Raw genomic sequence first — 25624 nt, 5'->3', positions numbered from 1 at the left:
CCTTTCCCACCCAGCAGCAGTTGATAAGGTTGGTTAAGTGAGAGTCCAAATCCATAGGGTCCAAGTCCTGTTACAATGGAGACTTTAAGAAATCCCCCACCATTTCCTTTAGTAACATTACAGATCAGAACCAGCAACTATGGAACATAACACATTATCTAGTAACCAGTGCCTAAGCAAGCCCTAAACAGACTACACAATCATTTTTTTCCATTCCCTGTTCAGGAAAAAAAAATTTAAAAATAAAATCAAACTTTCCTGCACAAATCTGTATTTCCATTCAACTCTATCTCTGACTAGTAGCAGATGTCTCATAAACAGTCCTCCTTACTTGGATAAAGCAGCAGCAATATTCCTATGGAGACTGCAAAAATAAAAGTTCATCTACTGGATTTACACAAACTATTTAATTCTTTAATTTCAAGCATATAGCATCAGCACATTTGAAACTTTAGACCTGGTTTAAATGCTGCACATGTGCAACACTGGTGTTAATGCATAAGAAAATTAATTTAAGTATGTTTATGATTAAACATAATACCCACAAGAACAATTTCTACCTATAAGCATGTTTTGTTTAAAAGACAAGAACAGAGGAGAGAGAGAAAACAACAACAGATCTAGACCACTGAGGTCTAACTGGCATTTAAGAGGACAAATTCAATATAAAGGATGTTTTTACTCCCTTCCCAGATTACAGAATAGATATCTGAGCACAAAGAACTGCCAGTGCCCTTCCTTCCAGGGCAGCACTATGACCTGGGGCAGGCAGCTGAAGCCTTTCTGTCCTGCCCTCACACTTACATTCCAAATCTGTGCAGGAGGTTTTTGGAGGATGCACTTGGACACATGCAATGAAGTCCCATCCAGGCTTTATAATTATTACTAGGTAACAGTGCCAGAAATGATTGCTTAAGTGTGAGAGTTGCAGATTTTCTTCCATGCATGTTTACTGCACTTCTGATACCACTGGATTGCATAACTACAAAAGAAATAGAAGCAGTTTCTTTTCTCTTCAGGCCAAGGAATTTTAGAAATAGCTTAGAACCTCCTGCTATTCAGAAATCATAAGGCATTTATTCCCAAAGCTCCTCCACGAAAGGACTGACAAATACATAAGGATATTTTGCCAACATTACTAGGAAGCCTCTCTTGAGACTAGTTTTATATTTGTTCCCTCTTCTCACTTCAGGCATCCTTAAGTGGGGAAAAAAAAACCCCAAAGCACAACTAAGTTATCTCCTAATCACAAAAATAACCACTTGAGCATTTTTTCTTCCTAAAAGAGGTCACAATTGCTTTCAACAAAGTAAAAAAATGACTAAATTAAAAATAATCCAGGTACTACGTAGATTTTTTTAAAGCAAAAGTGCAAAGTTCCACGGTTTACAGTTATTACTTAACCCCAAAACCAAGATTTGAAATACCAGAGGGGAAAAAAAGAAAGTCCACAGGAAACAAATGAAACAGATTACATACAAAACATAGTATTCCACCTTTTTCTCAGATTCAAGTGATGCCTTAAGTTAGAGCAAGCAAGAATGAAGGCTATGCTGTAAAGGAGCTGTTAAAGCAGCAAAAGCCTCAGGTGAGAAGATAATTTAGATGAAGAACTCTGACAGCATTCTGTCACATATGCTGAGAGAATGTCATTTACTGTTCCCCTTATCTGAGGTGTATTAACTGCTACAGATGTAACCCAATCCAGGCAAAGCACGTATTTTAATGACACTTTATAGGAAAATTGAAAGAAAGGAATACTAAATGTAAATACTATGATTTGGAAAGGGAGGATCTGAATAAAGAGGCAATGAAAAAGAGCTTGTCAGAAAGAGTAGTCAATAGCAATATAACTGATTCAATAAGATTGATACAGAAGCAGTTAACAACAACCCCAATGCTAAATGCAATCTAGAATTTCATTTTGTAATGTATTTTTTTCTTTATAACCTTGTTGGCAACTCTGAAATAAAAAGCCTGGCCTGTATTTCTGAACTAAATCAGTTGATCCAGATAAAGCAAAGTGTACAAGTCCAAAGATGTTTAGAGGAACTGGGCTGAAGAGCTCTTTTCAGGCTGCTGCCAATGTAACAGGGCAGGATTCCGGAAAGGAGTTCCTCTGACAGGCTTAAGCCACCACTTCTACTGCAAGAAGAAGCAGCAAAGTGACACCTTGTAGCTCTGAGGAAGCCCTCAGGTCAGGGGATCCATTCTTTCTTCCCCTGAAACCCACGATCATAAGTGGAGATATCATTGCCTGGGAACTCTCAAGGTCAAGTTCGGGGTTATTGGCTTTTTTCTTTATTAATTTCATTTAGGTAAGGGGAGATAAACACACCTGGGAACTAAAAATATCTGCACATCTTCACCTTAACATCCCCACAGTTTATCGAGCAGCAGTCCTACCTGGCTATGCCACTGAATTGCTGTCATCAAGCCTATAAAATGTTTTAAAACACACTTCAAGTGGTGGGTGTACTAGAAGAACAGAGACACACATTGCTCTAAATAAATTGCAGTTAAATTCTTCAATTTATAAAGATTATAGGAAATGTTATCTGTCTTGCTCTACTTTCTGCTCTGTTCGGGTAAAGATCCAATTATTAATTTCTGAATGCTAAAATTCTATCATGCCTGCAAAGCTTTATCACATATCGCAAATAAGATGGATTTTTTCCTTCACATGCATGCCTTCATTTCAGACAGCTTTGTAGGAGAACTGGTAACTGTTACAGTTGTTTCCTGATCCAGCCAACAGCAGCCCAAAACCTCTTCGACACAGCAAGATGCCAAATTAAATGTGATGCAAACACTTCCTATCCCCAGTATTTGCACAGCTGGAACAGCAGTTTTTAGAGCCACTTAGACACCACTAGACTCAAGCTCCACAGAGGATTTGTGCCTCATTAGCAGCATTACTCTTCCCAAGATTCTTAAATTCTCATGCCTGTTTAAGTCCTCCTCATTAAAATATGAAAAAGCACTCAAACCTTTTTTTTCCTAGAGAATAAAGATATAGCAACTCCATATGAAGCATCTTTAACCAGCTCGTTCTGTAACACCAGGTTTATTTATTTAAAGCACGTGAGCCAAGATCCAACCCAACACCTGCTATTCTATTCCAACACTGACAATAAAAAACAGTTGTATTTTTCTTCATCAATGGTCAGCTCAGTCTGTGAACATTTCTTAAATTATTTCAGCATGGCATCAGTGGCAATTTTAACAGATGATTGCATAACACAAGCACGAAGCACACAAGCCCTTCCAACCAGCGTTAACTGAGGCAGCAGGAAACTGGCACCTGCAGAAGTGACTCGACACAAGGCTCGGAGGAGGAGGAGGAGGAGCTTTCTTGTCCTCCCCAGTTTACCAGACAAGTGGATCCTTTGCACAAACAAGGCAACCTGTTGGGCTACAGCAAAAACTTAAGTGAAGTTGTAGTTGATAGGATGCTTTCCTTCGTCTTATTCTACTGCTGAATGTGTTTAAATGCTTACCTGGACAAAGAAAGGGGAAAAAAAAATCAAATCCCCTTGGAATAAAAATCTAGATTTTTTTTTTTATTTACCTAAACCTGTATTTTTAATATATGCAACACTTTGCTAAGCTTTTTCAAGTTAAATTTGTAATTGACAACCTAGATTAACTTTCATATAAATGAAATACACTGTATTAAATACAAGGTGACAAGTTACAGGTTTATACTTAAAGACATCTAACTTCAAAACTGGATTAAAGTCGCAGCACCACATCACAATTTAGAAATGTATACTGCTTGCCTTTTCTGAAGCAAGCAAATTCTCTTCATTTAAAATGTTACTGCAAAAATTCTTTTACATTAATAACCCTACATTTTATTGCAGCAAATACTCACAGAAAATATTTTGGTTAGTTCTGTTAGAATTAAAATATGGCCAAAGTTAAAACAGTATTAAAAACTTCATTGCTCTATAACTACGAAACAAAAAAAGACAAGCCCTACAGCCTCCACTAAAAACCCTAAATCCCACACATTGAAGATGCCAGAGGTACCTTTTCAAACACAATTTGTTATCCAAAACCTGACAGGTTTCAAGGAATTCTTGAAAATTCTACTAAACACTTGAAACATTAAGTTATGACTAAAATAATTTGTTAACTCAAATGTACTCTGTTAAATGAAAATATTTAATATATGTTTATTTCCCTAAGGTGGCCATCACTCTTAACAAACAACTTCTAAATACTAGCAAGAGTCTTCACAAAAATGAAGCATAGCTTTAAAAGAAAGAAAGTAAATGGAAGGTTCTCATCCTCAGGCAAAAATAAAAAAATACTTCAGAGTTTTGACATGTGCTTCCTGCTATTTCTATAACTGCATAAAAATGAACACAGTTTAAGTTTAGAACTAAAGTTTGATTTGAGAGCAAATTAACATCTTCTCTGTTGAACTTATTAGTAAAAAACCCTAGACTTTGTTTCTTCCCTACAGAGTAAAAATATAAAAAGAGATTAAAATCCAAGTTTTTAAACATGCAACCTTATTGAACTACTGTTTTAAAACAGTACATTCTGTCAACAGAAGAGTTTTTAGCAAAGCATTCCCTGACAAATGCACAATTTACCCACTTCTGATTGAAGATACTTCCACAAGTATCACAAGTAGCAGCACTTCTCCCTTGTCAAACAAAAATGCACCAAGAATTTCTGCTTCAAAATCACTAAGCTACAATCTTATGTCTAAACCATTTTGGGAACTCTCACTTGCTGACATTTATACTTATTTACCCTGAAGCATGAAAACAGCTGTGGGAGCAAAAAATTGCAGGCACAAATCCAAAAGATTTCAATGAATCTAAATGAGCATTATTTTGAAAAACACTCGCTTCTGCCTCAATGACTGAATAAGCAAATATAAAAATAGTCCAGAAGACAACCCACTCATTAAAATGGAATAGTAGCACATTTTGGAATATGCAACTTCTTTGCTTCTATTATTTTGGTAGTTTCACAACATACTAAATATTTTCTCTTTATGGCTGCCATTTGATAAATCCATTCCAATAAAATATCCAAGTTATTTTACACAGACAGCTTGACGTGCCATCAAATAACAGAAAAAATATTTTAATTTCTTTTAACACCTACTTTTAGAAACACAAACACATTCCAGTCCTTTGCTTTTATCTTCAGAATTATAGAGATGCTAACAGAAGCTTTCTGCTAACTAACTGTTATACTTACTAACTATTATAGAGATACTAACAGAATTCCTCCTTTAGATACAGATGATACCAAAGAAAAGTCATGTGGAACTTGTTATGCATTTTTCAAAATCTATTACAGTTACAGAACAAGCAGCAGCAGAAAACTGTTTTCTACCAAAAGTTTTGCACACAGAAGTTTTAGTGGCAAAATTAGCTAGCTGAACATATAATGCACTTTTAAAAGTTTTTAACAATTGTTGTGTCATCTTCTTAACAGGACAAGGACTAATGGTTTTAAGTGGGGAATGGATTTATATTGTATATTAGGAAGAATTTGGTTTTTTTGTAACAAAGAAGATGACGCACTGGCACAGGTTGCTCAGAGAAGCTGTGAATGCCCAATCTCGGGAAGTGCTCAAAGACAGGCTGGATGGGGCTTTGAGCAGCCTGATCTGGTGGCAAGTGTCCCTGCTTATGGCACAGGGGTTGAACTAGTTTAACTCCAAAGGTCACTTCAAACACAAACCATCCTATGATCGCCCCTCTTCTAATTCCCCCACAGGCATTTAAAGCTTTTAAAATAAGCACCTCGATGATTTCTCTTAAAGCTCTGTCCACAGCTGGGAGGATTTTTACAAGCATCCTCATTAACCTCTTCAAACACCTTCCTTCCCTATTGTTGACAGAAACCAAAACACATCAGCCAGATACAGTTTGTACCTATTGGGGGTTTTATACCTATATACTCACACACACAGTGTACAGTTAACACAGAAAGCAGTATCAAATACACGAAACAGTGTTTCAATTCACATGTGGTTTCTATCCTGGACATGAATCTGTTGAGAAGGCAGCTCAGCCTGCACTGTGTACTGCCTCACACAGCAGAAACCTGGTCCACAACTTCAGACTGTAACTGCTTTAAGATTTGCTGTGGTTTAATTTAAGCTGCCAAGCTAAACTTTAGTACGCCTTCAGCACGTTCTGCATTCCTAGATAACCTTGCATGCACAACGCGCGCTGTCTTTATGAGACCGTCTTCACACAACTGCACTCCCAGCAAGAAACCTATGAACTTTTAAAGTTTGGGGCACGCAGGCTCAGCGGCCAAAGAACTTCACCTCCACACTGCGGGGTAAGGAGTGACACCCGTCAACAGCCGGGCACCAGCTGGACGCCGGCAAAGTCTGACTATGGGGCTGAAGGTGTGGCAGCTCTGGCGAGACACGCACCCCGCCCCGGAGGAGCGGCCCCGGGCCCTGGGCTGACGCGGCCCCCCGAGAGCGGCAGGGGATAACACCCCCGAGCCGGGCGGGCCCCGCACCGGGGGCCGCACTCACCGCTCTCCTTGCCGGCCGCGGCGCTGCCCTGGCGGCGGTGCGGGCTCAGGAAGTCGCGGGCCAAGTCCAGGTCCTGGAAGTGGGCGAAGGGGACGAGGGTGCAGGACATACTCCCGATGCCGCCGCCGCCGCCGCCGCCCAACCCGGAAACGCTCCGCCACTTCCCCCAGGCCGGCGCGGCCCCGCGCAGGGCGCATGCGCCGCTCCCGCGCCACCGGGGCCGGGCGGGGCCCGAGGGGCGGCGCTGAGGGAGGGAGCGAGGGAGGGAGCGCTGAGTGCGCCACCCTCCCGGGCGGCCCGTTCCAGTGTTCAATCGCGCTTTCGGTGAAGAAATTCCTCCCAACGTCCTGCCTAACCTCCCCTGGGCCAGCTTGAGGCCAGTTACTCTTGTCCTGTCGCTGGCTGCCTGGGAAAAGAGGCCGTCGCTCACCTTCCCACAAGCGCCTCTCAGGTTGCTGTAGAGAGCGATGAGGTCACCCCTGAACCTCCTTTTTTCCAGGCCAAACAACCCTAACTCCCTCAATTGGATTTCACCATCCAAGCCTAATGATGAACCAACACCCTCAAAACCCCCATGTTACTTTGATGAATAGGAAACCCCTTTCATGATTAGTGAGAACAGGGTTTCATTCAATCTTTATTGTTCTTGCAATTGTTCTTTTATTGCTCTTGCAAATGCAAAGCTTTTATTTAGATTTAGTATCAACCCATTTCTATTCCTCCTCTGGACACAGTGGCATCTGAATATGACGACTGAGATTTGCTGTGGAGTGACATTGGTGCAATGCTGACAACTGCCCTGTGGCCTCCAAAGCCTCCTCTTCAGGTGAGGAGAGAAAAGAATGTGTGGGAAGAACATCAAGGGATGTTTGGGATGTTTTCTGGGCCCCGAGGAAACACAAATTCCTCTGTGCATAAGATTTGATGAATTTTTTAACGGATCTTACTTGACTAGCCTTTATATGTACACACACACACATATATATACATATAAGATTTCTGTTTCTTGTTTTCTCACACGGCTCTTTTATGTGATAGAAATGTGTGTTGTATATAGCTAAAAGCAGAAATATCTGAGAAAGTCCAAGTTATTCTGCAAGTTTAGTTTGTGGTCTAGGTCTTCTACATGGTTTTTAAATACCTTCTGAGATTAAACAATTTTTTATTAAGAGAAGTTTCATGCCAAAATGGGGTCCAGTTGGATTGTCCTAAAGGCAGAGACTGTAACAGGTTATAAACTCCAGAAAATCTCTTGTGAGATATGCAAAGAAACTGGTTTTAATTTACCCTGACAACTTTTTAATGTTTTCAGCTGTTCTATTTTGTTGTAGTGATGTACTGGCTTAAAACCCAGCAGGAAAGTTAACCCCACTGAACTGCACCTCCTCCTCCTCCACCCTCTTCCAACAAGCAACAAAACACTTGGAGAGACCACAAGCAGGAATCACAATTTTACTGAAAAACTTGTAAGAAAGGTAGAACCAATAAAAGAGGGCACAAAAGAGGCAATACCCACAAGAGGGTGTTCAGCATGGAACAAATACAAACACTTCCCAAAGAGAGAGAGCCTGGCATTGTTTCTTTTTGCTAGCTTTAATATAATTGCTTTGATATAGTGCAGTATGCTATCCTGTACCATACACTACTAGTAGTTTTAACTTTTATACTGGTTAAGATATTTCATCTAATAATGTGTCACAGTGAATAATTCATTCTACATAAATGCACCTGAGGTGGCAGCAATGGGGCTCTACAGTGGCCATGGCAGCTTTATCTGGGTGTCAATCCCAACCCCTTCCATGAGCCCAGCAAAAGGATAAGGAGCTTTCTTCTTCCAGCACTGCGGATTTCCTGCTGAAACCACAGCCCCACAATGAGGTAGGTGGCATTGAATTAAAGAGTGCTAGAAAGTCCATCTGTCTTTTCCTCTGTGCCCAAGACAAGTAATTAGAGCTCAGTAAATTTGCACTTGGCAACTATTTGTGTTTACATTTCAAATCTGTGGCTCCTCAGGCAGTACACAGGTTAGGCTTGAATTTAAGCAGATGAATAATCCTGTGGTTATTCAATACAGAGTTGTTCAATCCTGTTTTTCTGAACAGGTGTAGAATTACATGATGTGGAGCAATAGGAAGGATATTCTTCAAAAGCAAGGTCACAGTGTTTTCCCCCACAGTGTGGGAAAAGTTGAGACAAGAGGCTGGTGAATTTGCAGATGCTCTAATTAAACTTGTAAAGCCTGTAAAGAAAACTATTTAATGACATTCTAGAATTTTAAGATGCACAGTCACTAGTAATGTGAACTGAATTAATAAAGAGTATGCAAGAAATGAAATTAACATACGGTTTGTCATTCTTTAATGAAGCTTTCACCACATTATGAAAATTTTCCTCATTAAGGAACAGTGCACACTGTTAGACTGTCATATCTGAGCCTGGTTTGCTGTACATGAAGTCAAGTTAAGAACTACCAAGATACCAATGAAACCATAAAATAAGGCAATGAATACTCAGTAAATAACCTGATATTTCAAGACAGTCTTGAGTACAGATACAATCATATTAACACTTTGGCTACAGAATAAACCTTCATGGGTTTGTTACAACTTCAATAGTTCCTATTTTTAATGATTCATTATACATATATGGATGGCTACAGAAAACCAAACTACTTTGAAAACCATCTGCCATAATTTTAAGCAAAGTTCGTAAAGACATTCAGATAAACACTTAATAGCCAAAATTAACAATACATTTCTAGTAAGAACAGTAATTTGCATTGGCATACATCCTGCCAAAAAAAGGCCATACTGCAGTTTACAAAAAGGCATAATCAGACTATATACAGATGTCTATTTCATAAAATGCAGGAAATGATTTGTTTGGGGTCAACGCAAGAAATTACAAGAAAGCAAGGCTTCAAAATGACGGAGAGTAGGTTTAGATTAGATATTAAGAGTAAATTCTTGACTTTCAGGTTGCTGAGGCACCAGCATAGGATGCCCAAAGCAGCTGTGGGTGCCCAATACCTCAAGGTGTTTGAGGACAATTTTCTGGGCAACGGGGTAAACTGCCAGCTCTCCCTCTCTCCCAACAGCAGGGGTGTCAGACCTAGAGGACGTCAAAGGTCCCTTGCACTCCAAAGCACTCTATGATTCCTTAATTCAGTGTTGTTCCTCCCTCCATGGGCCCCCATGCCACATATCCCCACAATGTCCAGAGTATGGAACCCACCCCTATGTAACATCAGCCCTGGCACCCTCTGGCGAGGGCACTGTGCCTGTGGCTGTGCTGCTGCACGGAGCCCTCAGTGCTTGCAGCTGACACGTGCCTCTGGCAGCCATGAATTGGCTCGGCCTCCTCGTCCTGCTGACCGTGGCCGGGCTGGGCCACGGCATACAGTACCCCTGCGGGTAAGTGGCCCCAGGCCCTGGGAGGGAGCTATGGCAACACTTGGGGCCTTCCCTGGAGGGGACCCGCCTGGCCCCCATGGCTGGCCCACAGCCTCCCACCCACCACGGGGAAGCCTCAGCAGAGGAGAGGCAGCCGCTGGGCTGCTGTGCTACGTGGCCCTGCTCCCTCTCAGCCCTCTCTCCGTCTTCTTTCCAGTGACATCAGCATGCTGTATGTGGTGCTTGGAGCTACCGAGTTCACTCAGCGGGGCCCTGGGGCTGTAGTTCGCAACGTGAAGCAGGTGGTGGTTCACCCCTACTACAGGCGTGCCGACTTCAGCTACGACATTGCCCTGCTGCAACTGGACGGTTCTGTCCAGTGCAGCGCCTACATCCAGCTGGCCTGTCTGGCTGACCCCGCCCTAGAAGTCTCAAAGCTCGACAACTGCTGGATCGCTGGCTGGGGTTCCACCACTGCAAGAGGTGAGTTCCAGGAGTGAAACCTGAGCCAGCTAAGTGCACTGGGGAGAGGGTTTGGGCTTCCTCACAGCAGAGACCGAAGCCAGGCTGAAGGACGTACCCCGGTGCAGAGGTGGGCCTGGCCTGCTCCCCAAAGGCAGGAAGCAGGGACACCATGCCCCAGTGCCTCTGCAGAGGGAAAGCCGTGCCCAAGGGACAGGGATTCCTCCCCTCAGACAGGCAAGGAGAACTGACACGGGGATGCTGAGGGCTTATTGCTTTCTCTGCTCCCAGCTCAAGGTTCAAGTGGTCGCCTGCAGGAGGCCAAGGTCCAGCTCATCAATTCCCAGCTCTGCAACAGCACAGCCTGGTATGCAGGGCAAGTCCACCCCTACAACTTGTGCGCTGGTTACCCACAGGGCACCATCGACACCTGCCAGGTATGAATGTGTCACGAGCCTCTCAGCCCCCAGCAGCACCAGCAGCCCTGGCAGCACTGCCCAAACACCGCCCAGGGTCTGCTTTGCCCCGGCCAGTTCTCCCGGTCACCCTCCCAGCCCCAGCTCCCCCCCCCCCCCCCCCCCCCGCCCCCAGCTGCTGGGGGGGCTTCCTACACCCTCCCCATCCACTCCTACTTGCCCAGTGCCCCCCTTGTGCCAGAAAGCCCAGACAGCCCAGCTGGTGGTCTTGGCAGCGCAGAGATCCTGGTGCCAAACATCCATCCTCTGCACATCCAGGACTCCTGCCTTGTGCAGAGAGGACAGAGAGAGCCCTACCCTCCAGGACCCCAAGCCATTCACAGCCAGGGTTCTGGAGGCTCCAGCCTCTGAGGAAAGCCTTCCTCTGCCTGGAATACAGTTCTGGCAGGGGCTGTGAGAGAAGAGGAGACAGCCCCAGTGCTGGCAGGGGCCACTCAACGCCACCTTAATCCTCTCTGCTCTATTGCAGGGTGACAGTGGTGGTCCTCTCATGTGCAAGGACAACACCGCTGAGTACTGGTGGGTTGTTGGCTTAACCAGCTGGGGAGAAGGCTGCGCCAGACCAAAGCGGCCTGGAATCTACACCTCCACTCGGCACTTCTATCACTGGATTGACTACAACATCCGTGCGTTCCACACAGCTGAAAGGGCTTCCTGAGCAGCAGGACAGGCAGGATCCAGGGCAGGCTGCAGTGCACTGCGACCATCTCCTGCTGGGGCAATGCCTGCTGATCCAAAGGCAGCCTCAGTGCCAAAACCCTGCTCTGCCCCGCCCCCATTTCTCTCCTGTGTGCAGGCAAACACTGGAGTTGATCTAACTGTTGAAATAAAGTTCCCTTTGTTCACAGGGAGCCGTCTTTTCAGTGTCATTCCAATTCCTGGGAAGGGCAACAAGTGCCACATTCGGCACCTGCAGAATGAGCCTGAGGCACGAAGGGACAGAGTGGCTCCAAAGAGCACCAGTGTGCCTGGTCAGAGAGCAGAGGGCTCTGAGCCACCATGGGCTGGAGGAAGCCGGTACGCCAAGCCCAGGAAGGGGATAGGACAAAAGCAGACACCTTGGGGACAGTGCTCAAATGCCCATGGGCTGATGATTTAGGGCCCGGTGTAAGCTTGGGCAAAGAGAAGAGACCAGAGACAGTCCCAAGCATGACAAGGGAAACTCCTGCCTCCTGAGTGGACTGCCAGTGATGGCTGGGAAGGCTGACGTGAAACAGAGATTGGACAGAGATAAAAAAATAAAGTAGGTATTTCTTGAAAGGCCTGCAGAATCCACCTTGGCCAGGACAGGAGCCTGATCGGGGCTATCCACAAAGTTGGACAAATAATGGCCACAAAATGGCTGACGGGTCACAAGATCTTACGTTTTTATAGGTTTTGGTCCATTTGCATATTGGGGTTTAATTGTCCAATTACAGCTTCAGCTGGTGGGGTCTCATCCTTCTTGTTTTCTCTCTTCAGTCCGCTGTTGTTTATGCTGTTGGCCTGAAAGTTGCCCTCGGTCCTCAGCAGGAAAAGGATTTGTTTGTCTGCTTCCTCTATAAAAAGAGCCTACTGGCACTTAATGCGAGGCTCAGAACTACACCCCGAAGCAGCACAGAACCTAAAAATACGAAAGCTAAAGCTCAAGGCATCACCAGTGCCCTAAGGCAGAGCCAGAGTTCACAGGGAGTAAAGGGGGACTGATGTGCTAGGCGGTCACACTTCACAGATATTCAAAGGAAGAGCTGGGCTCATTCTGGGGAGAGGAACCTGGCAGAAACAGCAGGAGAGCACACCAGGAATGCCCTGGAAGGCCAAAGTGAGTGGGCCAACAGCAGCTGCAACAGCAAGGCTGCTCACAGGCAGGGAGGGCCAAGCCTGGGAGCCATGGGAAAAAGATCCCTGGGCGTGGCTCCATATTTGGGAGGAGACAAAAGGCAGAGACAGGGAGGAGTCAAGGAAGATGAGGCTGCTGTGTAAGTCTGGCAAACGGAGAGAAGGAGCAGTCAAAGATCCAGCTGCACAGACACAAACTGCAGCTTGCTGTGCTTCTTTGTCTGAGTGCTGCACATAAGCACCACAGGATGGGCAAGAACCTTCTTATCTCGACTCACTAATTAACAAATCCTCTACAAACGGTTCAAATTTGCCCCAGAACTTAGACTCTTTTCAGTCAAACCTCAATATTTGGGGTGCTGGGACGGGCAAAGAAAAAATGATGGCATAATGCCATGGGGAAGACTTGTTGAAGGCAGTTGCTGTCTGTTCCAGGTGAAGGCAAGCGAACATTGACTTTCTAAATATAATGGAATGTTGCGGTGCGAAAATTATTACTGTGCAATTTTATGCAGAATGGTTTGTTCCAGATTAGCCCGTGTTCTAACCCCTTTGGTTTTTCCCTAGTTGTGGCTCCTGCCCATCTCCCTGCAACCCTGCCCAGACTCCGGTGGGGGGCTGGGGTGATTGGCAGAGCCTCTGACTTCCCCGCCCTGTATTATGTATCAGATGCCCTGTGTGCTGTCTTTTTGTCTTGGTAACTGCCACCCCACATGGTATTGGTCCTGGGCTAATCCCTGCCCCTTTCCACACCCCTGGTACTTAAGGTCAAGGAGAGCCCAGAGAAGTCATTTTTCACCTGGCCAGCTGGCAGCAATAGACCCATCTTGTCACCCACGTGAGAGTCTGCCTTTCTTCCACGCCGAAGCCACACTTCTGCCTGAGGGCCAGGGCTCACACAGCAAGAAGGTACCGGAGTTGTACCCATTAATGCATGTTCGGGACCGAGCTAGCCGTTGCAGCTCTGAACGCCCGCATTAATGGAAGGCTTCAAAATGCCTTGGGCTAGGTGTCACTCCGTCCGCTTCTGGACATTCTTCTTGGGTTCCAGGCAAACGGAGTCCTGTCTCACGGCATGTGGCATTCTTCCCTTTGTGTTAATCAAGATGGGCCGTGCTGAGAACAATCATGCCACATCTGTACTTGGCCCCGCCACCCTGGCATAAGATTCTTCAAATCTTTGCTGAAGCAAATTTCAGGGGCTGCCTGCTCACTAAAGACACCGAGTCCAAGAGTGTCACTCAGGGTTGGGGCTGGTCATTACCCTGCCCAGAGGGGAGACAAGCTTAGAGCTGCCCAATCATCCTGGCACGACCTTGTTGTGCAAAATTCTGCTGCCCATAAGAGTTTCTCCCAGTTCTCTACAACTTTGGCCACAGACATGTCCTCACCTAAAACAGGGATATTTCCCATCACATCAGACACCTTGATGCATGTGAAACCCTCTTCTGCATGCCAAGAAGGGATTTCCACCCCCTTCTGTGTGTGCTCTAGCACCCATTTTGCGGCACGAGGGACGCAAGGTTCTCCCTGTGCCTGTCTGCAAAAGCCTTCAAGCAGAGACTCGAGCCCCTCTACCTCACAACTTACGGGGGCCCCCACAACTCCTCCGTGGCCACCTTACACTGATCGTGCTGCGCGCACCTTCTTCACCCGCTACCCCTGACTTCACCAAATCTGCAGCAAATGCCGCCACAAGAGAGAGGCTCAATTCCATGCTTATAATTTACACAGACTCTGCGCATGGAATTAGAACACTCCTCCCATGGCTCCTTCTTGCTCTAAAGATCCCAGGTGAACTCAGCAGTACCTGCTGTGACAGGACGGAGGCTCCAGCAGGACTGTCCTTCGGTCCCATCTGGGCTGCCAAAATGCTGAGGGATCTCCCCTGTGTGACCATTCCAGAGGCACAGGTGACTGCAACAAGCTGATGGGTGACCCGTTTGATTCCCTCCCCACACCGCTCTCAGCCAGTCAGAGCGGGTATCCGTACCCATTCAACCTCAGGGCTCTTTGCCCCAGCAGACTCACAGATGTCACATTCAATAAAGAGCCACCGGCTCCTGCTGCAGCACTCAGGGTCCGTTCAAATCCCTGGCCTGTGCCACAGCACCCTGTGCCCTCTGCCATGCAAAGGGTGGCAGTCTCTGGTCCCAGACTCCCCCCAGCCAGAGCTCAATCTGCAGCTGGCACTGCAGCCGCACAACCAGCTCCCTGCCCCAAATGGATTCCTCAGCAGCTGCTGGCCTCAGAGACTGCGCAGCCTCATCCTGCAAGAAGAGGGGCCTAAAGAAAGCAGCAGAGAGCAGCCCTTCTTACAGGGGCAGGTCCTCAAAGGACAAGGGCAATGGCTTTACAGTGACAGAGGGTGGCTTCATACGAGATATTGGGAAGAAATTCTTGACTGTGAGGCTGCACGGATACTGGCATGGGTTGCCCAGAGCAGCTGTGGATGCCTGTTTTTCATGTAGGCAAGGTCAGCACAGAAGACGCAGACACCAACTTCAGGAATAAATGTCATTTACTGCAATTCAAAACCGCAACCAATGGGAAAAGGATAAGCTAAGCAATGCACCTAATCATTACTATAAAAGACTGCCTACAGTGATGAAGAAAGACACATCACAAGTTACCCTAATCCTTGACCATCATGCAGGTCTGCCCATCAAGTGGGGGAAGCCAGTGGCAGTCACAGTGAAGGACTGGAGAACCGCTCCCAGCCAACTGGGAAATCCCGCAGGTGCCTTCCCCTACAGGCAAGGAGGTTTCTGACTGGGCTGTGAGAGAGGCCCACCTTTATACTGTTGAATAAACAAGCTACCATAACATCTAGTGCAGGGGCATCTGGTTTTTTTTCTCCTCTTGGGATGCTCCCAAGGCCTTGGAGGACTCCAGGAGGAACCAAGGAAGTTGTCTGTGATCCTACATCCCAAAAGAAGGCCAGATGTGGCCTTGTCCAGTTTCTGATTAGGGAAAGGCAAATCCACAATTTGCCGAGGAGCGGATCTCGATAACATTTGGTTGGCAGGTTCACGCAGAGGCCAACTTTTGATCAAGAGCTCTTGTTCCTGCCTCAGTCAGGTCCTGTTGATGAAGACTTAGTACTTCAGTGTCCCATCCTCCCTCAGATTGTTCAACGGCAGCTTCTGAGCCAGGCTCAGAAGAGCAAACTTCTCCAGTACCAACTATCCATCCCTACCAATGGCAGGAAGTCAGAGCTATGTGATTTCCAAGCTCCCTTCCACCCCAAACCATTCCATGGCTGATGGATTCAGTGTTGCCCCTCCCCCAGTGGTCCCCGGTTGCACAGGCCCCCACAGCGCCCCAAACACGGAACCCAGCCCTCAGTGACATCAGCCCCGGGGCCGAGGGCACCACGGGCAGCGCGGCTGCTGCCGGGCACTGCGGCTGTGGCTGTGCTGCTGCACGGAGCCCTCAGTGCTTGCAGCTGGCACGTGCCTCTGGCAGCCATGAATTGGCTCGGCCTCCTCGTCCTGCTGACCGTGGCCGGGCTGGCCCACGGCATACCGTACCCCTGCGGGTAAGTGGCCCCAGGCCCTGGGAGGGAGCCATGGCAACACTTGGGGCCTTCCCTGGAGGGGACCCGCCTGGCCCCCATGGCTGGCCCACAGCCTCCCACCCACCACGGGGAAGCCTCAGTTCCTTGGACAGACAAACATCCCGTGGGCTTCCCTGGCCTGCTGTGCCCGCAAACCCTTGTGGGGAGGGCAGAGGGCTGAGCTTCAGCCTGAGCCACAGCAGGCCACGCAGCAGCGTGGAAATGACTTTCTGCTTGCAGAGGTTCCTGCGGCCTCCGCGCTCCGCAACCCGACTACAGCTCCACGACTTATTCCACCGGCAACGAAGCTTACGACTACGGCATGACGCGCGTTGTGGGTGGAGTAGGCGCTCTGGAAGCATCCTGGCCCTGGATCGTCAGCATCCAACATCCAGGCCTGGGCCATTGGTGTGGAGGGTCTCTCATCACTGCCGATTGGGTCCTCACAGCGGCCCACTGCTTCGACAAGTTAGAGTAAGGCAGACTAGGGAATGGGGACACCCTCGCTACACCAGCAGGTGCCCTGTCAGCAGCACCACCTGCTACTCCCATCCCCTTTCCTCTCAGGCAGCCCAGCCGCCACAGTGCTCAGGAGAAGCCTGGGCTTGTGCCAAGGCTTCCTAGCAGCCTCCAGCTCGACATTCCCCCAGCCCAATGTGTGCGAGGGCACTCGCACCTGCCAGAGCACTGCGCTCTCTCTGCCTTGCCAAGCAGAGGAGAGGCAGCCGCTGGGCTGCTGTGGTACGTGGCCCTGCTCCCTCTCAGCCCTCTCTCCGTCTTCTTTCCAGTGACATCAGCATGCTGTATGTGGTGCTTGGAGCTACCGAGTTCACTCAGCGGGGCCCTGGGGCTGTAGTTCGCAACGTGAAGCAGGTGGTGGTTCACCCCTACTACAGGCGTGCCGACTTCAGCTACGACATTGCCCTGCTGCAACTGGACGGTTCTGTCCAGTGCAGCGCCTACATCCAGCTGGCCTGTCTGGCTGACCCCGCCCTAGAAGTCTCAAAGCTCGACAACTGCTGGATCGCTGGCTGGGGTTCCACCACGGCAAGAGGTGAGTTCCAGGAGTGAAACCTGAGTCAGCTAAGTGCACTGGGGAGAGGGTTTGGGCTTCCTCACAGCAGAGACCGAAGCCAGGCTGAAGGACGTACCCCGGTGCAGAGGTGGGCCTGGCCTGCTCCCCAAAGGCAGGAAGCAGGGACACCATGCCCCAGTGCCTCTGCAGAGGGAAAGCCGTGCCCAAGGGACAGGGATTCCTCCCCTCAGACAGGCAAGGAGAACTGACACGGGGATGCTGAGGGCTTATTGCTTTCTCTGCTCCCAGCTCAAGGTTCAAGTGGTCGCCTGCAGGAGGCCAAGGTCCAGCTCATCAATTCCCAGCTCTGCAACAGCACAGCCTGGTATGCAGGGCAAGTCCATCCCTACAACTTGTGCGCTGGTTACCCACAGGGCACCATCGACACCTGCCAGGTATGAATGTGTCACGAGCCTCTCAGCCCCCAGCAGCACCAGCAGCCCTGGCAGCACTGCCCAAACACCGCCCAGGGTCTGCTTTGCCCCGGCCAGTTCGCCCGGTCACCCTCCCAGCCCCAGCTCCCCCCCCCCCCCCCCCCCCCCCGCCCCCAGCTGCTGGGGGGGCTTCCTACACCCTCCCCATCCACTCCTACTTGCCCAGTGCCCCCCTTGTGCCAGAAAGCCCAGACAGCCCAGCTGGTGGTGTTGGCAGCGCAGAGATCCTGGTGCCAAACATCCATCCTCTGCACATCCAGGACTCCTGCCTTGTGCAGAGAGGACAGAGAGAGCCCTACCCTCCAGGACCCCAAGCCATTCACAGCCAGGGCTCTGGAGGCTCCAGCCTCTGAGGAAAGCCTTCCTCTGCCTGGAATACAGTTCTGGCAGGGGCTGTGAGAGAAGAGGAGACAGCCCCAGTGCTGGCAGGGGCCACTCAACGCCACCTTAATCCTCTCTGCTCTATTGCAGGGTGACAGTGGTGGTCCTCTCATGTGCAAGGACAACACCGCTGAGTACTGGTGGGTTGTTGGCTTAACCAGCTGGGGAGAAGGCTGCGCCAGACCAAAGCGGCCTGGAATCTACACCTCCACTCGGCACTTCTATCACTGGATTGACTACAACATCCGTGCGTTCCACACAGCTGAAAGGGCTTCCTGAGCAGCAGGACAGGCAGGATCCAGGGCAGGCTGCAGTGCACCGCGACCATCTCCTGCTGGGGCAATGCCTGCTGATCCAAAGGCAGCCTCAGTGCCAAAACCCTGCTCTGCCCCGCCCCCATTTCTCTCCTGTGTGCAGGCAAACACTGGAGTTGATCTAACTGTTGAAATAAAGTTCCCTTTGTTCACAGGGAGCCGTCTTTTCAGTGTCATTCTAATTCCTGGGAAGGGCAACAAGTGCCACATTCGGCACCTGCAGAATGAGCCTGAGGCACGAAGGGACAGAGTGGCTCCAAAGAGCACCAGTGTGCCTGGTCAGAGAGCAGAGGGCTCTGAGCCACCATGGGCTGGAGGAAGCCGGTACGCCAAGCCCAGGAAGGGGATAGGACAAAAGCAGACACCTTGGGGACAGTGCTCAAATGCCCATGGGCTGATGATTTAGGGCCCGGTGTAAGCTTGGGCAAAGAGAAGAGACCAGAGACAGTCCCAAGCATGACAAGGGAAACTCCTGCCTCCTGAGTGGACTGCCAGTGATGGCTGGGAAGGCTGACGTGAAACAGAGATTGGACAGAGATAAAAAAATAAAGTAGGTATTTCTTGAAAGGCCTGCAGAATCCACCTTGGCCAGGACAGGAGCCTGATCGGGGCTATCCACAAAGTTGGACAAATAATGGCCGCAAAATGGCTGACGGGTCACAAGATCTTACGTTTTTATAGGTTTTGGTCCATTTGCATATTGGGGTTTAATTGTCCAATTACAGCTTCAGCTGGTGGGGTCTCATCCTTCTTGTTTTCTCTCTTCAGTCTGCTGTTGTTTATGCTGTTGGCCTGAAAGTTGCCCTCGGTCCTCAGCAGGAAAAGGATTTGTTTGTCTGCTTCCTCTATAAAAAGAGCCTACTGGCACTTAATGCGAGGCTCAGAACTACACCCCGAAGCAGCACAGAACCTAAAAATACGAAAGCTAAAGCTCAAGGCATCACCAGTGCCCTAAGGCAGAGCCAGAGTTCACAGGGAGTAAAGGGGGACTGATGTGCTAGGCGGTCACACTTCACAGATATTCAAAGGAAGAGCTGGGCTCATTCTGGGGAGAGGAACCTGGCAGAAACAGCAGGAGAGCACACCAGGAATGCCCTGGAAGGCCAAAGTGAGTGGGCCAACAGCAGCTGCAACAGCAAGGCTGCTCACAGGCAGGGAGGGCCAAGCCTGGGAGCCATGGGAAAAAGATCCCTGGGCGTGGCTCCATATTTGGGAGGAGACAAAAGGCAGAGACAGGGAGGAGTCAAGGAAGATGAGGCTGCTGTGTAAGTCTGGCAAACGGAGAGAAGGAGCAGTCAAAGATCCAGCTGCACAGACACAAACTGCAGCTTGCTGTGCTTCTTTGTCTGAGTGCTGCACATAAGCACCACAGGATGGGCAAGAACCTTCTTATCTCGACTCACTAATTAACAAATCCTCTACAAACGGTTCAAATTTGCCCCAGAATTTAGACTCTTTTCAGTCAAACCTCAATATTTGGGGTGCTGGGACGGGCAAAGAAAAAATGATGGCATAATGCCATGGGGAAGACTTGTTGAAGGCAGTTGCTGTCTGTTCCAGGTGAAGGCAAGCGAACATTGACTTTCTAAATATAATGGAATGTTGCGGTGCGAAAATTATTACTGTGCAATTTTATGCAGAATGGTTTGTTCCAGATTAGCCCGTGTTCTAACCCCTTTGGTTTTTCCCTAGTTGTGGCTCCTGCCCATCTCCCTGCAACCCTGCCCAGACTCCGGTGGGGGGCTGGGGTGATTGGCAGAGCCTCTGACTTCCCCGCCCTGTATTATGTATCAGATGCCCTGTGTGCTGTCTTTTTGTCTTGGTAACTCCCACCCCACATGGTATTGGTCCTGGGCTAATCCCTGCCCCTTTCCACACCCCTGGTACTTAAGGTCAAGGAGAGCCCAGAGAAGTCATTTTTCACCTGGCCAGCTGGCAGCAATAGACCCATCTTGTCACCCACGTGAGAGTCTGCCTTTCTTCCACACCGAAGCCACACTTCTGCCTGAGGGCCAGGGCTCACACAGCAAGAAGGTACCGGAGTTGTACCCATTAATGCGTGTTCGGGACCGAGCTAGCCGTCGCAGCTCTGAACGCCCGCATTAATGGAAGGCTTCAAAATGCCTTGGGCTAGGTGTCACTCCGTCCGCTTCTGGACATTCTTCTTGGGTTCCAGGCAAACGGAGTCCTGTCTCACGGCATGTGGCATTCTTCCCTTTGTGTTAATCAAGATGGGCCGTGCTGAGAACAATCATGCCACATCTGTACTTGGCCCCGCCACCCTGGCATAAGATTCTTCAAATCTTTGCTGAAGCAAATTTCAGGGGCTGCCTGCTCACTAAAGACACCGAGTCCAAGAGTGTCACTCAGGGTTGGGGCTGATCATTACCCTGCCCAGAGGGGAGACAAGCTTAGAGCTGCCCAATCATCCTGGCACGACCTTGTTGTGCAAAATTCTGCTGCCCATAAGAGTTTCTCCCAGTTCTCTACAACTTTGGCCACAGACATGTCCTCACCTAAAACAGGGATATTTCCCATCACATCAGACACCTGGATGCATGTGAAACCCTCTTCTGCATGCCAAGAAGGGATTTCCACCCCCTTCTGTGTGTGCTCTAGCACCCATTTTGCGGCACGAGGGACGCAAGGTTCTCCCTGTGCCTGTCTGCAAAAGCCTTCAAGCAGAGACTCGAGCCCCTCTACCTCACAACTTACGGGGGCCCCCACAACTCCTCCGTGGCCACCTTACACTGATCGTGCTGCGCGCACCTTCTTCACCCGCTACCCCTGACTTCACCAAATCTGCAGCAAATGCCGCCACAAGAGAGAGGCTCAATTCCATGCTTATAATTTACACAGACTCTGCGCATGGAATTAGAACACTCCTCCCATGGCTCCTTCTTGCTCTAAAGATCCCAGGTGAACTCAGCAGTACCTGCTGTGACAGGACGGAGGCTCCAGCAGGACTGTCCTTCGGTCCCATCTGGGCTGCCAAAATGCTGAGGGATCTCCCCTGTGTGACCATTCCAGAGGCACAGGTGACTGCAACAAGCTGATGGGTGACCCGTTTGATTCCCTCCCCACACCGCTCTCAGCCAGTCAGAGCGGGTATCCGTACCCATTCAACCTCAGGGCTCTTTGCCCCAGCAGACTCACAGATGTCACATTCCATAAAGAGCCACCGGCTCCTGCTGCAGCACTCAGGGTCCGTTCAAATCCCTGGCCTGTGCCACAGCACCCTGTGCCCTCTGCCATGCAAAGGGTGGCAGTCTCTGGTCCCAGACTCCCACCAGCCAGAGCTCAATCTGCAGCTGGCACTGCAGCCGCACAACCAGCTCCCTGCCCCAAATGGATTCCTCAGCAGCTGCTGGCCTCAGAGACTGCGCAGCCTCATCCTGCAAGAAGAGGGGCCTAAAGAAAGCAGCAGAGAGCAGCCCTTCTTACAGGGGCAGGTCCTCAAAGGACAAGGGCAATGGCTTTACAGTGACAGAGGGTGGCTTCATACGAGATATTGGGAAGAAATTCTTGACTGTGAGGCTGCACGGATACTGGCATGGGTTGCCCAGAGCAGCTGTGGATGCCTGTTTTTCATGTAGGCAAGGTCAGCACAGAAGACGCAGACACCAACTTCAGGAATAAATGTCATTTACTGCAATTCAAAACCGCAACCAATGGGAAAAGGATAAGCTAAGCAATGCACCTAATCATTACTATAAAAGACTGCCTACAGTGATGAAGAAAGACACATCACAAGTTACCCTAATCCTTGACCATCATGCAGGTCTGCCCATCAAGTGGGGGAAGCCAGTGGCAGTCACAGTGAAGGACTGGAGAACCGCTCCCAGCCAACTGGGAAATCCCGCAGGTGCCTTCCCCTACAGGCAAGGAGGTTTCTGACTGGGCTGTGAGAGAGGCCCACCTTTATACTGTTGAATAAACAAGCTACCATAACATCTAGTGCAGGGGCATCTGGTTTTTTTTCTCCTCTTGGGATGCTCCCAAGGCCTTGGAGGACTCCAGGAGGAACCAAGGAAGTTGTCTGTGATCCTACATCCCAAAAGAAGGCCAGATGTGGCCTTGTCCAGTTTCTGATTAGGGAAAGGCAAATCCACGTTTTGCCGAGGAGCGGATCTCGATAACATTTGGTTGGCAGGTTCACGCAGAGGCCAACTTTTGATCAAGAGCTCTTGTTCCTGCCTCAGTCAGGTCCTGTTGATGAAGACTTAGTACTTCAGTGTCCCATCCTCCCTCAGATTGTTCAACGGCAGCTTCTGAGCCAGGCTCAGAAGAGCAAACTTCTCCAGTACAAACTATCCATCCCTACCAATGGCAGGAAGTCAGAGCTATGTGATTTCCAAGCTCCCTTCCACCCCAAACCATTCCATGGCTGATGGATTCAGTGTTGCCCCTCCCCCAGTGGGCCCCGGTTGCACAGGCCCCCACAGCGCCCCAAACACGGAACCCAGCCCTCAGTGACATCAGCCCCGGGGCCGAGGGCACCACGGGCAGCGCGGCTGCTGCCGGGCACTGCGGCTGTGGCTGTGCTGCTGCACGGAGCCCTCAGTGCTTGCAGCTGACACGTGCCTCTGGCAGCCATGAATTGGCTCGGCCTCCTCGTCCTGCTGACCGTGGCCGGGCTGGCCCACGGCATACCGTACCCCTGCGGGTAAGTGGCCCCAGGCCCTGGGAGGGAGCCATGGCAACACTTGAGGCCTTCCCTGGAGGGGACCCGCCTGGCCCCCACGGCTGGCCCACAGCCTCCCACCCACCACGGGGAAGCCTCAGTTCCTTGGACAGACAAACATCCCGTGGGCTTCCCTGGCCTGCTGTGCCCGCAAACCCTTGTGGGGAGGGCAGAGGGCTGAGCTTCAGCCTGAGCCACAGCAGGCCACGCAGCAGCGTGGAAATGACTTTCTGCTTGCAGAGGTTCCTGCGGCCTCCGCGCTCCGCAACCCGACTACAGCTCCACGACTTATTCCACCGGCAACGAAGCTTACGACTACGGCATGACGCGCGTTGTGGGTGGAGTAGGCGCTCTGGAAGCATCCTGGCCCTGGATCGTCAGCATCCAACATCCAGGCCTGGGCCATTGGTGTGGAGGGTCTCTCATCACTGCCGATTGGGTCCTCACAGCGGCCCACTGCTTCGACAAGTTAGAGTAAGGCAGACTAGGGAATGGGGACACCCTCGCTACACCAGCAGGTGCCCTGTCAGCAGCACCACCTGCTACTCCCATCCCCTTTCCTCTCAGGCAGCCCAGCCGCCACAGTGCTCAGGAGAAGCCTGGGCTTGTGCCAAGGCTTCCTAGCAGCCTCCAGCTCGACATTCCCCCAGCCCAATGTGTGCGAGGGCACTCGCACCTGCCAGAGCACTGCGCTCTCTCTGCCTTGCCAAGCAGAGGAGAGGCAGCCGCTGGGCTGCTGTGGTACGTGGCCCTGCTCCCTCTCAGCCCTCTCTCCGTCTTCTTTCCAGTGACATCAGCATGCTGTATGTGGTGCTTGGAGCTACCGAGTTCACTCAGCCGGGCCCTGGGGCTGTAGTTCGCAACGTGAAGCAGGTGGTGGTTCACCCCTACTACAGGCGTGCCGACTTCAGCTACGACATTGCCCTGCTGCAACTGGACGGTTCTGTCCAGTGCAGCACCTACATCCAGCTGGCCTGTCTGGCTGACCCCGCCCTAGAAGTCTCAAAGCTCGACAACTGCTGGATCGCTGGCTGGGGTTCCACCACTGCAAGAGGTGAGTTCCAGGAGTGAAACCTGAGCCAGCTAAGTGCACTGGGGAGAGGGTTTGGGCTTCCTCACAGCAGAGACCGAAGCCAGGCTGAAGGACGTACCCCGGTGCAGAGGTGGGCCTGGCCTGCTCCCCAAAGGCAGGAAGCAGGGACACCATGCCCCAGTGCCTCTGCAGAGGGAAAGCCGTGCCCAAGGGACAGGGATTCCTCCCCTCAGACAGGCAAGGAGAACTGACACGGGGATGCTGAGGGCTTATTGCTTTCTCTGCTCCCAGCTCAAGGTTCAAGTGGTCGCCTGCAGGAGGCCAAGGTCCAGCTCATCAATTCCCAGCTCTGCAACAGCACAGCCTGGTATGCAGGGCAAGTCCACCCCTACAACTTGTGCGCTGGTTACCCACAGGGCACCATCGACACCTGCCAGGTATGAATGTGTCACGAGCCTCTCAGCCCCCAGCAGCACCAGCAGCCCTGGCAGCACTGCCCAAACACCGCCCAGGGTCTGCTTTGCCCCGGCCAGTTCGCCCAGTCACCCTCCCAGCCCCAGCTCCCCCCCCCCCCCCCCCCCCCGCCCCCAGCTGCTGGGGGGGCTTCCTACACCCTCCCCATCCACTCCTACTTGCCCAGTGCCCCCCTTGTGCCAGAAAGCCCAGACAGCCCAGCTGGTGGTCTTGGCAGCGCAGAGATCCTGGTGCCAAACATCCATCCTCTGCACATCCAGGACTCCTGCCTTGTGCAGAGAGGACAGAGAGAGCCCTACCCTCCAGGACCCCAAGCCATTCACAGCCAGGGCTCTGGAGGCTCCAGCCTCTGAGGAAAGCCTTCCTCTGCCTGGAATACAGTTCTGGCAGGGGCTGTGAGAGAAGAGGAGACAGCCCCAGTGCTGGCAGGGGCCACTCAAGGCCACCTTAATCCTCTCTGCTCTATTGCAGGGTGACAGTGGTGGTCCTCTCATGTGCAAGGACAACACCGCTGAGTACTGGTGGGTTGTCGGCTTAACCAGCTGGGGAGAAGGCTGCGCCAGACCAAAGCGGCCTGGAATCTACACCTCCACTCGGCACTTCTATCACTGGATTGACTACAACATCCGTGCGTTCCACACAGCTGAAAGGGCTTCCTGAGCAGCAGGACAGGCAGGATCCAGGGCAGGCTGCAGTGCACCGCGACCATCTCCTGCTGGGGCAATGCCTGCTGATCCAAAGGCAGCCTCAGTGCCAAAACCCTGCTCTGCCCCGCCCCCATTTCTCTCCTGTGTGCAGGCAAACACTGGAGTTGATCTAACTGTTGAAATAAAGTTCCCTTTGTTCACAGGGAGCCGTCTTTTCAGTGTCATTCCAATTCCTGGGAAGGGCAACAAGTGCCACATTCGGCACCTGCAGAATGAGCCTGAGGCACGAAGGGACAGAGTGGCTCCAAAGAGCACCAGTGTGCCTGGTCAGAGAGCAGAGGGCTCT

General features: G+C 50.3%; 3 protein-coding genes across 4 annotated transcripts in view; 2 read left to right on the top strand and 1 right to left on the bottom strand.

The window, feature by feature from the left end:
* The window catches only part of RAB3GAP2 (RAB3 GTPase activating non-catalytic protein subunit 2), a 44033-nt gene extending 37371 nt beyond the window's left edge, over positions 1 to 6662 (bottom strand). For both annotated transcript variants that reach the window (XM_066178228.1, XM_066178229.1), the window contains exon 1: positions 6530 to 6662. In XM_066178228.1, the coding sequence (XP_066034325.1) occupies positions 6530 to 6638 (109 nt within the window). In that variant the 5' untranslated portion in view covers positions 6639 to 6662. The remainder of the gene's footprint in view (positions 1 to 6529) is intronic.
* A 9485-nt stretch (positions 6663 to 16147) lies between these two features.
* Positions 16148 to 18405, top strand: LOC136287622 (acrosin-like). The gene is made up of 5 exons (XM_066180387.1): positions 16148 to 16218; positions 16477 to 16710; positions 17025 to 17290; positions 17561 to 17706; positions 18217 to 18405. The coding sequence occupies exons 1-5, from the start codon at positions 16148 to 16150 to the stop codon at positions 18403 to 18405; spliced, it is 906 nt and encodes a 301-aa protein (XP_066036484.1).
* Positions 18406 to 18746: 341 nt separating this feature from the next.
* On the top strand, positions 18747 to 25291 carry LOC136286237 (acrosin-like). Its single transcript, XM_066177595.1, has 6 exons — positions 18747 to 18764; positions 22643 to 22776; positions 23365 to 23598; positions 23913 to 24178; positions 24449 to 24594; positions 25103 to 25291. The coding sequence occupies exons 1-6, from the start codon at positions 18747 to 18749 to the stop codon at positions 25289 to 25291; spliced, it is 987 nt and encodes a 328-aa protein (XP_066033692.1).
* The last annotated feature ends 333 nt before the right edge of the window (positions 25292 to 25624 follow it).

Source organism: Chamaea fasciata, unplaced genomic scaffold (genome assembly GCF_029207755.1).
Source record: "Chamaea fasciata isolate MVZ Bird 193981 ecotype frontalis unplaced genomic scaffold, bChaFas1.0.hap1 SCAF_3, whole genome shotgun sequence".
Taxonomy (NCBI): Eukaryota; Metazoa; Chordata; class Aves; order Passeriformes; family Sylviidae; genus Chamaea; species Chamaea fasciata.
The sequence above is the reverse complement of the archived record's forward strand: the minus strand, read 5'-3'. Positions and strand labels throughout refer to the sequence as shown.

Excerpts from the sequence above, each read along its gene's own strand:
- LOC136287622 (XM_066180387.1), top strand. The coding sequence starts at position 16,148 with ATGAATTGGCTCGGCCTCCTCGTCCTGCTGACCGTGGCCGGGCTGGCC. Across the intron at positions 16,711-17,024 it reads CACTGCTTCGACAAGTTAGA|TGACATCAGCATGCTGTATG; the intron begins GTAAGGCAGACT and ends TCTTCTTTCCAG. Across the intron at positions 17,291-17,560 it reads GGGTTCCACCACGGCAAGAG|CTCAAGGTTCAAGTGGTCGC; the intron begins GTGAGTTCCAGG and ends CTCTGCTCCCAG.
- LOC136286237 (XM_066177595.1), top strand. Across the intron at positions 22,777-23,364 it reads ATCCCTACCAATGGCAGGAA|AGGTTCCTGCGGCCTCCGCG; the intron begins GTCAGAGCTATG and ends TTCTGCTTGCAG. Across the intron at positions 24,179-24,448 it reads GGGTTCCACCACTGCAAGAG|CTCAAGGTTCAAGTGGTCGC; the intron begins GTGAGTTCCAGG and ends CTCTGCTCCCAG.